Source organism: Lytechinus variegatus, chromosome 10, assembly GCF_018143015.1.
Source record: "Lytechinus variegatus isolate NC3 chromosome 10, Lvar_3.0, whole genome shotgun sequence".
NCBI lineage: Eukaryota > Metazoa > Echinodermata > Echinoidea > Temnopleuroida > Toxopneustidae > Lytechinus > Lytechinus variegatus.
This window is the reverse complement of record NC_054749.1, coordinates 15,111,015-15,125,376: the sequence shown is the minus strand read 5'-3', so window position 1 is coordinate 15,125,376 and position 14,362 is coordinate 15,111,015. Positions and strand designations below refer to the sequence as shown.

The 14,362-nt window shown below is 38.2% G+C and overlaps 1 protein-coding gene across 3 annotated transcripts in view; it reads right to left on the bottom strand.

The window, feature by feature from the left end:
- Positions 1-14,362, bottom strand: part of LOC121423361 (MICAL-like protein 1) — an 84,090-nt gene that overhangs the window by 11,364 nt on the left and 58,364 nt on the right. For all 3 annotated transcript variants that reach the window (XM_041618716.1, XM_041618717.1, XM_041618718.1), the window contains one exon: positions 10,513-12,642. In XM_041618716.1, coding sequence (XP_041474650.1) covers positions 10,513-12,642 — 2,130 coding nt within the window. The remainder of the gene's footprint in view (positions 1-10,512; positions 12,643-14,362) is intronic.

Here is a 14,362-nt window from a genome sequence, read left to right as displayed (position 1 = left end):
ACCAAGTTCTGTCCGGCTCACAATAACCAAAACATGAAACTGAATTAATCAAGAAAGTGAGCTTGAACTCAAGAGAGAGGCAGAGAGAACTTGAGAGAGAGGTGATAAGAAAAAAATAATAATTATAGTATATAGCACATATCACATTCCATTCGACATTCCTATGTGCTTAAACAGGATCCACTCATATACAAAAGTATATGAGTGGAAGTGGAGAAAAGCGCAGACTTACAGTACAAGAAATTAAAACCCACATAATTATGAAGGTTTTTAAAATAGAAACACAAAATGAGAGCAAAAAAGATTCGAAGAGAAATTTTTCAAAAATATTAAGAAAATAGAAAGAGAGGAGATTGATAAGGAGATCGAGAGAAGCAAGATTCACGATTTAAATATTTTGGGAATATGTCACATACCAAGCATTTGCCAATTTTTTATGTGGAAATAAAAACGTAATGAAACAATATCCATGTTACATATCTTGTTTAGGGCACTAATAGTTTTAAGGACAGCACAATCATGGAATTAATCCAAATATATTTTCCTTGCTGTCAATCTGCAGGTACAAATGTACAATGCACCAAGAGCAATGGGTGGGACCACAGCCATAAGAAAAATCCACCTTGGCAGACATGCACACTGAACTATTCTCAGCTTATATTGACTACATGACAGGTGCAGCAGGTCACAAAACTGTATTATTCAAAATGTTTATTTAACCGACTTCAACCCCAGAATATTATTTGTGCCTAATAAGGAGTACAACCATTTCAAATGCTGTGGGATATGATAAATAATATCAAAGGCAAAATTATGATTCCAATAAATCTTTAAGCACAGCAGAGCCATTACCTTGCTTTTTATTCATGTAATTATTTTAATACTAGTATAGTTTTTTTAATTCATTTTGATTTTTTTACCTTGATTTAATGATTGTTTGACTGATACATATATTTATTCATCTAATTATTTATCAATTCATTTAATAATTTATGAATATGCACCATATTTATCATATTCATTACTTTATTCATTCATTTCTTCATTAGTGAATTAATGAACCAATTCATTTATTCATTCATTCATTCATCTATTCATCAATTAATTACTTTAGTTATTTATCTATTTCCATTAAAATCTCTCTCAAAATAGTTTTTATTTTAGAACTTTCTTCTACCCTGACCCAGATCTTTTAAAATCATTTTTTATTAAGGTCCAAGGAATCACAGTTCCTCTCACTTCACACAGATTATCTGCTTTTTTAGTCAATCTTGAATTTCATATCCCTTTCCTCATTCAGGGGAAGGAACCCAAGTAATCTGAATACACATTTATCTGTGGCTTTAAAGCTAAATGATAGTAGTTGCAGTAGAACACTAATTTCATGAGAAAGTCTTTAAAACCAAGGTTAAGTATGACTATATCAACATGGATCTAGATCTGGTACAGTTACATAAACTGAACTTTGTGAAATCATAAATTCTAAGCTGAAACACGATCACACTGAAGATCGCCAACACGGATAATCCGATAGGCACACGTGGGACAGTGTATTATTATTGCTAGAATAAAGACCCGACAGAAGCGACCGAATCCGCGCTTGTTTTGCTTATTTCTCAGCAATTACACAATTTCTTCCAGAATCCTTTGGCACAGATTTTTTTTCATACAGACACTTGGGTTGTCATTATATTGGATTCTGTAAAAACTTATTCTGAGATCATTACCAGAACTGGAATTTATCTTGAAGGAGTGAAATGAATGAGCGATGCAAGAATAAAAGATGTCTATATTTGTTAGATATTCATCCTACAACCACATCCCAAAGAGGATCAGCAGAGGCCTCAATATTCAAATCAGGAACGATCTACATTACAGTCAAAAGAAAAAGAGAGTGACATTCTAGAGTTTTTTTAGATGATATCCTTTGAAGCATATTTGCATTGCCTACTTCCATCGAGTGACATTCTAACCAATTACCCCCATTTCCTTCCACGATACCCTATGGGAATGTTTCATTAAAAGTTCTGACAGTGATTTTCACCGACTAATCAGCCCTCAGCCAATCGCACGCGAGGATTCGCAGTAGCTTGTCAAAATAGTCCGTGAAGATTGTTGATTATTGTCTCATGAAATGCTCCCCTGAAGGTCATCAGCAAGGAGCTTCAACCAGACACAGAGGTCATGATGAAGATGAGGAGGAAACAGAATTACCATGGTGAGAATCTTAGATGATATTCAAGAAGACATCAAATTTCCAGCTGCACTATAATTGGGACAGGGGAGTGATTTGATATGAGGGTGAGTGAAGTACAATTTTGTCATCATGACCTTTGACTTGGTTAAATCTCGGTCATATTTGCTCTACAGTGGCTGTACGGTGAGTCGAAAACGGCCGCTTTTTCCAAAACATCTATATAAAGCTGGTACAAAAAAATGTTAAAAAACGGCTGTTTTCGACTCGCCGTACGGCCGCCACAGAGCAAATATGACCGAGGTATTAGATTATTGTATGGTGAAAGAAGGTCAGTCATAACAGGCATGAGAACAATCGCAAAAAATGAGAAAGCTAGTAAATGAAAAAGATAACAATTAATATTTTTTTTTTAATAAAAATTTGTTAAACGTATACATGAAATAATAAATTGGATTGATATAAAGTACCAATACTTATAGATACAAATGTACATGAGCTATTAAATTCTGTATTAAATGCACGGGCCGGATTGCCAATTTTAGGAAACAATACTACCACATTGTATTCAAGGGAGCATGTCATCAACATTTGTCACATGACAACTTTCCTTGAATTTGATAGGCTCAGAGGCACAAGTGTCTGACTGTTACTATGGTAACAGTCAGATAAATGGTAACAGTCAGATAAAGCAGACTTAGACGGATGAAACAACTAATAAGACCGTTCATGAAAAACTACCCAGGTGTACAGTTAAAGCAGAGCTGCCAACCTGAACAAGAACATTTCAGTATTTTCAAGGCTGAAAATCAGTATTTTGGTGAGGAAATAAGTATTTTCACAGGAATACCACAGGACAAGCAGATGAGACATATCATATGACACACAACAAGCAAGAATGACATATGATCATTCACTTTTGAGTTAGAAACCTCTTATTATAGGATGGAATTATACACAATCATGCATTTTTATACCTAGGATTAGAGATTAAAGAAAAAACTTTCATAGTACAATATAAATATTCCAATTATTCTACCATTACACCTTATGCATTGATATCAGTGCTATTACCTTCTTGGTCTATGGTTAATCTAACTTTAACGAACCAATGTTCATTTGATAAAGTAAAACAAATAATAGCAGACAGAGTGAAAATTAGACCAACTGGACATTAGACTAAATGGGAAGTGATCTATTAGACCAAATGCAGCATAGACAAAATGGCAATTGGACCAAATTGACAATAGACCAAATGCAAACAGCCCATGTAGTATAAGACTAATTACGAGAAGTAGACCTAAGTAGACATTAGACCAAGTGTAGTTTAGACCAAATGGGTTTAGCCCATATGGTATAAACGTAGTTAAGAAGTGGACCAACTGCTTGTAGACCGAGTCAATACAAGCCCAACATACTAGCATAACATGAACTGGAGAGTTGTGGTTCTACTATGATTCAGAAATCCTTGGGGAATTGGACTTGGCTGGAAGGAGCAACTTCTCATCTTCTTGAAAGACGAGAGCATGCTATCCTAACGGTTCCAAACCAAGCAAGACATGGAGAGACTGGGAGAGAGAACTTAGACAAGCACATGAAAAGGTGACTAAGAGCTCATGAAAAAAAACAGGAAGGAAATGAAGACATAGTAGTAAAGATCGGGGGAGGGGGGAGGTGTTTTACAAAGATTGAAGTCTGACTAAAAATCGCACTCAGGTTACCAACGTCATGTGGTGTACATGTATATCGCATAGTCAGATTACATGTTAAATAACGCATGCACATTGGCAGTTAAGCATGACGCGAAGTCACAAAAAGGGAGGGTTACAGTGGTGTATAAAGAGAAAATGAGAAGAGCAAGCAACAAAAAAAATAAAAGAGAAGGATTTCAACACTTTTATTAAATCTTCCTAATAAAATTCAAAAGTTCAAGAGACAAACAGGCAGACAGAAGTCATCCACCAAGATAGGAACCATGATATGAACTGAAAGAAATTTCATATCAAAACACAAGACCTCTTAATGAGATGCCCTACATTCCTGCAGACTCCAATGGCGTTGTCCAGACATCACTTCCGGTCTACTCGACCAACCCAAACTCTCACTCATATTACTTCCTACAAGCATGATCCTCTTTTAGTACCCCCCGATCCAAAGCCGTTTCCTCCTCCCTATGCCTAATCCAATATAACAACTCAGCCCCCAATATCCTTCTTGAGGTTCTGAAAATAAACGAAGGACTCCCCTTACCTCGATCTCATAGCAGAAGTAGGTTTGTTTACCAATATCAAAATTGGCCAAGATGTCTTCAAAATGAAAAGGCTCGTACAGGAAAAACGGCATTTCCTTTTCGTCGTACCTCATCGTAAGCAGAAAGATCGGTATCTAATTAACCTCCAGAGAGTGAGAAAATGCACTGCCAGGCCAGTTGAAGGGGAGGTTTGGAGACTTTTTAGGGGGAAATACAATACGAGTTTGCGAGAGTTGCATGTCAAATCCGCTGTCAGAAGCACAATCTACGTTAGAATCAAACCTGATTGAGGATTCCATCATGTCAAACAGGAAAAGGGATTAATAGACAAACAAAACAGAGAGAAAAAAAAAACTTGGGCCAAATTCAAATGTACTTCTAGTCACATATCGACAATTGTCAGTCACATGCAGAGTTTGTGTATTTGCATATAATCCACTTTCCCGATGCCAACATGTTCATTTTCAGGTCAACCAAATGTTTAGATTAGTTGGGACAGTAGGTGCCTGCAGAAATAAAGAGTTTACTGAATGGATAATTAGCGACCTGTCATTGTGAATTACTGTTAAATGTCACCCATCAAAATATGATTATGAATTTCTAATCTTTTCCCTAACTGTAAGTATATTACGATTCTGGATCTGGCAGACTACAGCTCAACACTCCTGAGGAGTATAAGAGTAAGGACGGGTGCACAAAAATAATAATAATGCTATATGCATTTGATAACACTGTTCTTCATTTAATAACTTTGAAGAGTATGGGGTCTTGTGTATTCACCATCTATCCAGGTCTTCAGTTCAAGTCTGTCAATGTTCTGAGAAAAATGGGTATTTGAAAGAATCTACATTAAAGCCAATATCAATAGGTCCTACATGATTTTATTGTGAGATTTTCTGGCTGCAAAGGTGACAATGTGTAGCAGGTCTCGAACTGTGATGAAAAGATGGCTTTCATATGTTTTAAAGGTAAAACAGTAGCTGCCGCAAACAATTATTTCATGAGAAAGTCTTTCAAATCAAGGTTAATTGTCAAAATATTATCTTACATCTAGATCTGGTATATTAATGTCAACTTATCTTTGTAAAATCATAAAATTTTAGCTCAAAATCGATAATTATGATGGTCATTAACACAGAAAAGCTTATGCGGGACAGTGCTTTAACATTGCTTCGAAAAGTACCAGACCTTTCATGGAATTCTGTGCTTACTTTGCTAATTTCTCAGCAACTATGCATTTTCTTCCAGAGCTATTTGGCATATATTTTTTTATTCAAACATACAAATACTTTGGTAGTAATTTCATTGGAACTCATTTTGAGATTGTTACCACAACTGGTATTTATCTTTGAAGATGGTAGTGAGATTCGATCCGTGTCTCTTGGCAAGTGTAATCCAACCAAGTTCTTTTAACATGGAATTAACACTGCTCTCCCTGCCATAACCATTCTTCACAATCAATTGCTCTTCTCTTGGCAATTCCAATAGCATTGACAGGTGATACAATCAAATTGCTATCTTTCCTGCAGGCACTGACATTTGACCTGGGCCCTGTTGTACAAAGAGTTACGATTGATCCAATCAATCGCAACTATGGACGGCCAGCAACGTCAACATCTATTACGCATGTTTGTTCAAAATATTTTCTAGCTGTGATGTATATTCATGCATGCACTTTGTTTTCTTGAAAATTCACTGTGCTTCTCTATGCATAAAAAGGACATTGTGCAAATTTTTCGTAGAAAAAAATTATGACACTGATGGATTTCCATAGAGTTACAATTGATTGGATCAATCGTAACTCTTTGTACAACAGGGCCCTGATATATATCTCGATGTAGATCATAGTAAACAGTCAACAGTAATGTTTTGATTGATGATTGACAATGCTTGGCAAAGGCACTCACGCTCAATTCATTGCAACAGTGTGGTGTCCGTGGTTTTAATTACTGTAAAAGTGGAAATATTCGCGGTGTGGAAATTTTCGCGCATTTCGCGGCAAGATCGGCGAGCGCGAATTTAAAAACACGCGAATTTATGAGCGTCAAGTTTCGAAACGCGGTTCAATTGCGTGTATCATTATGGCAAAGAGATTGCATAATCTGATCTAAAGAGGGCGGCATTTACGCAAGCAAGCTTGAGCTCCAATATCATGTGCATCGCGAGAATTTCTAAAAAGCAATGCGATCATTTTTTTAACAGTCGCAGATCGGTATTTAATTATGATTTTGGTTGCAATATAAATTGCTTTTGCTGTTTGATTGGTGAGTGTTTAGATCTGTTTAGTTTTTAAGAAGACGTTGGGTCGATCGCCTGTGTTTGTTGATTGATCCCATGCACTTTGAATAGCCGTAATCCCCCCGATCCTTACCCGGTGCTCGGCCGTCCGTACAAGGCCGGCCAGCAGCTAGCATCGCCTCCTTTTGCCTTTCCCAATGTCCGCCCCTCGAAGAAAAGTTGCGCTAAATGTCACAAAAGCTCATAATTAGATCAAAACAATGCTGAATTACTGCCGCCCTAGAGCTAAAATTATGATCAGAAAATACAATTTCGTTGCTGATATTTTAATTAAAACCATTCAAAGATGGCAAGAAGGAAGTTACTTTGTGACTATGGAGTGTGCAGCGCGAATTTAAAAACCCGCGAATATGTTGTGAAGCCGCCAAGCGCGAAAAATTAATCCCGCGAAAATAACAGCGTTTACAGTAGTGGAGAGTTACAACTGAACAAACATGCTAATTTCTTAATGAACAGTGTGGTTTGTCCTGGGATAGCACTGTGCCAAGAAACTTTGTGAAGTGGATGCCAAATCTGGTGTGGGGCTAATGCCATCAATGACATATACTGGTAACTTTCAGAATTCCAGAAAAAAACACGTTTTAAGTACAATTCCTGATAGACCTCCTGAGGTCATGTAACTGAAAAATAAATCACCGTTATGAACATTGATGTTTTCCACAGAAAAAATGACTGCCATCAATGACAGATACAGGGAACTTTTAGAATTCCAGAGAAACGTGTCTTAAGAACAATCCCTTTTGGATCTTCTGAGACCATGTCACTGAAAAATAAACTACCATTACAATTTTTATTGATAATTTCCAGAGAAATTAATGACATCAATGACAGATACTGGGAACTTCCAGAATTTCAGAGAAATATGTCTTAAGAAGGATCCCTGATGTTGACCTTTCGAGGTCATGACACTGAAAAAAAAAACACCTTGATGACCTTTGATGTTTTCCAGAGAATATAAAAAGTCATCAGTGACAGATACTGGTACATGTAACTTTTTAGAATTCCAGAGAAATGTCTTAAGAAGAATCCCTAAATATTTTGGCTGATAGTATGAAGTCCAGGGCAGCTTTTCACGGAAGGGGTTACTGGACATTCTATAGAACAAAGTATGTTTTATCTGACAGTTACCATAGGAACTGTCCTTCTCAGCCAAACAAAATCAAGGAAAGTTGTCACATTTGACTTACATGTACGAGACAAAAATGTTGATGAAAAGCTCTTCAGATCAATTAAGCATCAAAGTCAAGTTTAATCAATTATTATTATTATTATTAGTTTGGCGTCACCTGTGCCTGGGAGGCGAAAAGCGAACTGAATCACTGTGACCTGCAGGTTTCTCCTCCCAATATAACTGATGGGGGGAATGCAGGGGAGTGCGTTGTGTGTAAACGTCTCTCCCATGTTTCATAGAAGCAGGCTATGTTACAATGGAAATTCTAAATAAATTGGGTAATGTTAAGCTCCTGATGCAAAGAAAAAGGCCCTTGACATGTTCATGTTTTCTTGGGTTCTTTTGTTGTGATATTAGAACTGAATTGCAATCTAGTACCATAGAAATCTATATATGTGAGAGGTACAATAATTCAGTATTTGGTATTTAGTATGCTTCTCATCAGGTAAAAGAGAAGGTGAAAAATAACCAACTAAGATAGTGCCATGCACACATGCAGGATGCTTCATGCCTTATACTACATGTAACATCCAATCAAACATGCTGTTTTAATTTCTTATCTCAAAAGATCAATAAAAGACCAATTTGTTAAGATAGATATGAAATAGTGTTTAAAATGTTTGATCTAATTAAAAATGTCCCATTTCATAGAATGGAGAGGTCTATTTGTTTCATACACAAAATGAAAGTGTGCTGGGATTGTGGATGCTTGTCGGTTATCAAAGGTATCATTGCGGAATGAATAGAACTATTGTAATATTCATTTTTTTTTTATTAAGAATGTTTGATAGTTGACTTTGGTCATTTATCAAATAGATATGGGATAAACCTATTTCAGGAATTTTTAAAACCTGATACTCAATAAATTTCTTTTTCAGTTCAGTTCATTTTAGTTCAGTTCATTCTATTTTCCATTAAAAACTCAATCAAAATAAGTACATACAAGATTCATAACTAAAAATCTGAAGGACCCCAAGAAAAGCATAGCTTGCGAAGATGGGGCCCTGTACAATCATTTACAAAACAGATCTTACATTGTTATCTTTTAATCAATTAAAGAATTGAAGTTTATCATGTGTTGGTGAATTTGTCATTCTCTCGTATTATGTTGGAAATCCTTCTTACATTTGATGAAATAATGCAATAACCCGAGTGTACTATGATTCTGAAAGGAAAAAAGGTCAAGGAGAAATGATGTTCTGATATATCTTAATTCAACCCAAAGATCTACAGGAATCCTTTGAATTTTTTTATTAACTATGTTGGATATGTCTCTTTTAGAAGGCAAGTGCATTTGGGTGACTTTAATAAAATTAAAAGATTATACATGCTAGCATACCATCCTTGCTGCTTCATAATGCTAATTTCTATGCAGTCCATCGTCCAGCCGATTCTTGCGCTCGTTTCTAGCGTGCACTTCATCAAGTCACCGTGCAAACGCACCTCATCCTCAATGGTAGATGCTTGACTGACAGTCACATCTGAGCGCTGGCTGTGGCGCCGGTGGTACCGTTTCTTCCTTGGTGCAGGTACCGGTGTTGCTTCATCATCGCTCAGTTCCTCATTCCTCCTCGTCATCGGTCTCACCTTCAACTCAGTAACATCATCATCCTTCTCATCCTCCTCCCCGTCGGAGAGAAGACGTTTCGATTCCTTGCTCCGACTCAACGACTCCGTCTTCTCTTTCTTCATTTCCATCTTCCCGGAGGGGAGTGGCAAGTCGACCTTGTCTTCCAAATCCTCCATATTCATATCTTCAATGGCTTTTTTCTCAAATTCAAAGTCAAGGTTAAGAAATTCCATTACATTCTTCATGATGTCCTCTAGATCATCCGTTTCTGCGCTGGACTGCGCTATAGAACCAATCTTAGGTCCCGATGTAACCTTACTCTCTACCATACCCTTACCATCTTCCTCTTTCTGTTTAGGCTTCAGAGGCGTTATGTTCAGAGAAAGGTCTTTTGGTTTGACCTCCTCTTTCTTTTCCCCATCTCCAACGCTACAACTTACCACACCCTCTTTTTCATTTTTCAGGGCCAGCTCCTGCATTTCTTCATCTCGTAGAGCCAACTGTTCATCTCTTTTCATATAGAGCCTTGCTTTTGGCTTCATTTCATTCTCTTGTGAAACACCAAGTGAGGTGCTCTCTGTTTTGCTTTTGTTCTCTGTATTCTTGGACAGTTCCTCTGACTTAACGCTATCTTTCATCAAACTAACACTAGCCTTTTCATCCCTTAATTCCTTACCAACACCCTGCCCTCTAAATGACACAACTTGAGATTCATCTTTGGTGGTAACACCTTTACTTATCATACCTTTGCTGTCTGTGTTATTTTCATTAAGTTGTTCTGATCCTGCTTTCTTTTTTCTTGAGACATCAAAATCCTTCTTCATCTTCACCCATACGGGCTCAACTTCCATTTCATCATCCCCATCCCTATCCCTATCATCCATATCCTCAGGTTTTCGAACCTTCCTCAGTTCTACTTTCCTGAAATCAGCCGGTGGTTTCTGAACCTTTTTAAGTTCTATGTTTTTAAGATCAACCTGTTTCAGAGGCACACCTGCAATGGGTAACTTTTGACCAAATTTCTGTACCTTTTTCATCCTCGGTGACGGCACTGGTTCTTGTTTGGTGCCATTCGCAATTGGTCCTGTCCTTGGTTGGGGTACTGGTGTGGCTGGCGTCGACTCCCCGTTCTTGGTCTCAGCAGGCCGATTAGGAAGCTCTCCATCAGAAGCTGCTTTTGGAGGAGCAACCTGTGGGGGCTGCGGTGCTTTGCGGCTTTTGCGCGATCTAGGTGGAGCAGTGACCCCTCCCGGGCTTCCACCAGGGGGTGGTGGAGGTGCAGCCCTTTTCTTCTTCAGCGTTTCACGGTCCCGCTTCAGCTCCTCCAGGATCTGAGACCTGGTCTTGACAGAGTAGGAACCGGAGCTCAGGATTGGAGGGGGAGGTCTCTCTGGTCTCCTCGGATGAGAGAAAGAAGCAGCCCTGATATCCCCTTTGAGTCTCAAACTGAAAGGCGTTTCTTCAATTGGTGACCCTGTGAACGGATTGACACTCCCATCTGCAGGAGTTTCATCTTCTTCCTCCTCGTCACCGAATGGATTCAAGCTATTGTCATACCCATCATCATCCTCGCTATCAAACGGATTTGTTGACTGTCTTTTACGAGGGTCTGCAGTCTCGACAGCATCATCATCCTCACTTCCGAATGGGTTCAGGGAATCATCATAATCATCAACGGTCGTTTTCCCTCCAGATGGACCTTCCAACTGGCTCTCATTTTCTTTAAGCTTATTTTCAGAGTCTTTATCTCCTTCAGTTCTCTCATCTATCACAACCGTAGTTGGCTGAATTGTTTTCTCATTTTCATTTCCATTATCATTTTCAACAGTCTTTTCACTGGTTTCAATACCAACATCTTCCGCCTTTTTTGTTTCACCGTTCTCATCTTGAAAAGAGTCAGATAACTCAACCTTGGTGTCCCACAATGCGCTATCACCAGTACTTCCTTCCTCCACAGACTTGTTTGTTACATCATTGGAGACAATCTCTAAATCAGTTTTCTCTTGATCTTTGGCGACATTGACTGTGTTCATAGTTTCTTCTTCCTTATCCTTTTCCTCATTAGCTACACTGACATCCTCATTCTGATCCAAAGCAACTTCCACAGGTTCCTCTGATTTTTGTGAATCCTCTTTACCAGAATCTTCAACTTCCTCTTTGATGTCTTCAGCAGTTGCAACTTCAACCTTAGCTGTCGACTCCTCTGCTGAAGTCGCATCATCTGTGTCTCTGAAAGTCTGGTTGAAACTGTCATTGATATTGTCTAAATCACTACTCTCAAATCCCAAGGATTCGCCTTCCTGAAGGCTCCTGACTTCGGAAGACTTTGATTCATCATCGTCTGTTGAAAACATGGTTGAATCTCCATTCTCCGGAATCTTGGACTCTTCCCTGCTGCTCTCCGTAGTTGATTTCTCTGTGGAAGCTTCAGGAGTGTCTTTTCCAGTGGACGCCTCACCATTTTCTTTTGGTTTTGTGATCGACCTCGGAAGAGGCACAGGTCTGTCCGGTGAATTCTCAGGGCTCTTGTCAAGAGTCTCCCGTGAAGCTGCCATGTCTGTATCTCTCTGAGTGGCTAAGGAACTGACAGACCCATTGAAGGGGTGTCTTTGAAGCTGAGGACTGCTGACTGGACTACCAGATGGATGAAATCTTGCCCTGGCGGCCGACTTCATAAGATGGGGATGCAAGGGAACAGAGCCGGGTAGCCCTGGCTTGTTTCCTTCAGCTACAGGAGGCACACTAGGCTTTGAGTTCCCCATGGCAGGTTCTGCAGGAGTGGTTGCCTTCGGGGGTAGTTTTGGAGGTGGCTGATCTGGCCTCTTTGGAGGAGCCTTGGTTGTCCTGTTCTGCCATATAGTTCCCCCTTCTTCTGCTACTCCCGCCAACCTAGCACCAGCCCGGCTGGTAACGTTCATGCGCAAGTTCCATATATCACCATTATCACTGTGGCACATACATTCAAACTTCTTGGGATCCTTGGTAAGCTTGTAGGAGTCCGGGCGCAACGTACTCCTGCACTTGGTACACCTGAAGCAGTTGCGGTGGAAGAGTCGACCATCCACCACCTGTCTCTCCACCAGATAGACCCTCTTACCACAGATTTCACACTTGTCACTCTTCAGGGAGATCTTGGCCGGAAGAGGTCCACTTTGGGCCTGCAGTAAAAGACAATAACAGAAGAATTAGTAGATTACCCAGACAACATATATTAATTTACAAATTACCTGAAAAGCTACAGCCTTGCAAGCATTACGCATTTTATGTTCCTATGGAACCTTAATACTATCAATATTTTTTTTATCATTATATTTTACGTTATATGCTAAAGATTTCAAACCAGGGTTCCCAACTTTTTAAGAAAACAAAATTCCCTGATTTATCCCTGACGAAGTTTGAAAATTCCCTGATAAATATTTAAACCCATTCTCATTTTCGCATGTTTCTAAGTTGTTGCAGTGAATTACATGTATTTTGAGTATAAAACAATAATGTAAAACTAATTAGTACCACCATAACCAGTCATTCAATTGATGTTGCTTGGATATGCAACAAAACAGAGTCTGACTGACTACCGTGCTTTCGACTTTGGGGCTGATAAGAATTCCCTGATTTTTCCCTTATTTGAGGCATTTTTCCCAGATTTGAGGTATTTTTTAAAATCAAATTCGCTGATTTTTCCCTGACTGGAAAAAACTAAAATAATTTCCCTGAATTCCCTGATGGAAAGAAACACTGCAAACAGTTGTTATGCTCACTTCTTACAGCATTTCAACCCATTTTGATTCATTTTCTGCATATCGATTGTTTAAAAAGTACATGAATAGAAAGGGCAAGACTTCATAAGAAATAGATAAAGAAATATGACTTTTCCACAATTCTGCTATCGTATAATGCTTGTTGGTCAACATTTTTTAAAGAATTGAAATGTTGAAATATACGAGATCGGCAATAAATTCTTGTTGTTACCAACACTACAATGTATCTCTGATTGATCAATAGCAAAGATGAGTAGACACTGATCTAGTGACTGAAGAGTCAGTGTATCAACTTTTGGGAAACTAATTGATGGGAGACTTAAACAAATTTCAAAGGTTTCTGACAAGGACAGTAACGGTTACCAACATAATTATCCCCCACCCCCCCCAAAAAAAAAAGGAATACTAATTGATAAGCTTAAAATTCATGAAGAGAACTTTTAGTCTTTCTCATCAAATTTTAATATCTGACATGTAGGATTTTTCAAAGAATGCATAGGATTTATATGTTTAGTGAGAAAGTAAGAAAATTAGAATCCAGGCTCAGGCCACAATGAAGTTTTGAAGAGTACACCTCTAAAAAACTAGAGCCTTCAGAAAGCTGACAGACGAAGCTTGTTTTTAAAAATTGAATTCCACCAGGAGCATTGTTCTAGAAAACAATTCAGAGTTAGACTAAACATCAATATTATACATCTGTGATATCAGCTGGGAACCACAAAGAGAGATGTCAAAAATGAGCATACAGGTAGCAAACGATATTTGATGGAAAAAAAATGTGGATAAAAGTGTGGAGATGATCTGATGTTTCAAGTTAAAAGAAAATTTAAAAATTACCCCCCCCCCCCCAAAAAAAAACAAATGTCATCCCCATGTTGATAAATGTTTAACATGGAATTTAAACGAAAGATGGGAAAGTCACAATGGGTTATTAATATCATTATAACTATTATCATTGGTTCATTCAAATTTTCATGGGGGTACTTAAATGCTCCCAATAAATAACATTGAAATTTTTAACAGAACAATGAAAACAACAAAAAGTCTAGGTAGTGTTAGAAGTTGCAAAGTAAAAGGTTTTTCAGCACAGTACAATATTTGCAAGTAAGACACTTTTTTA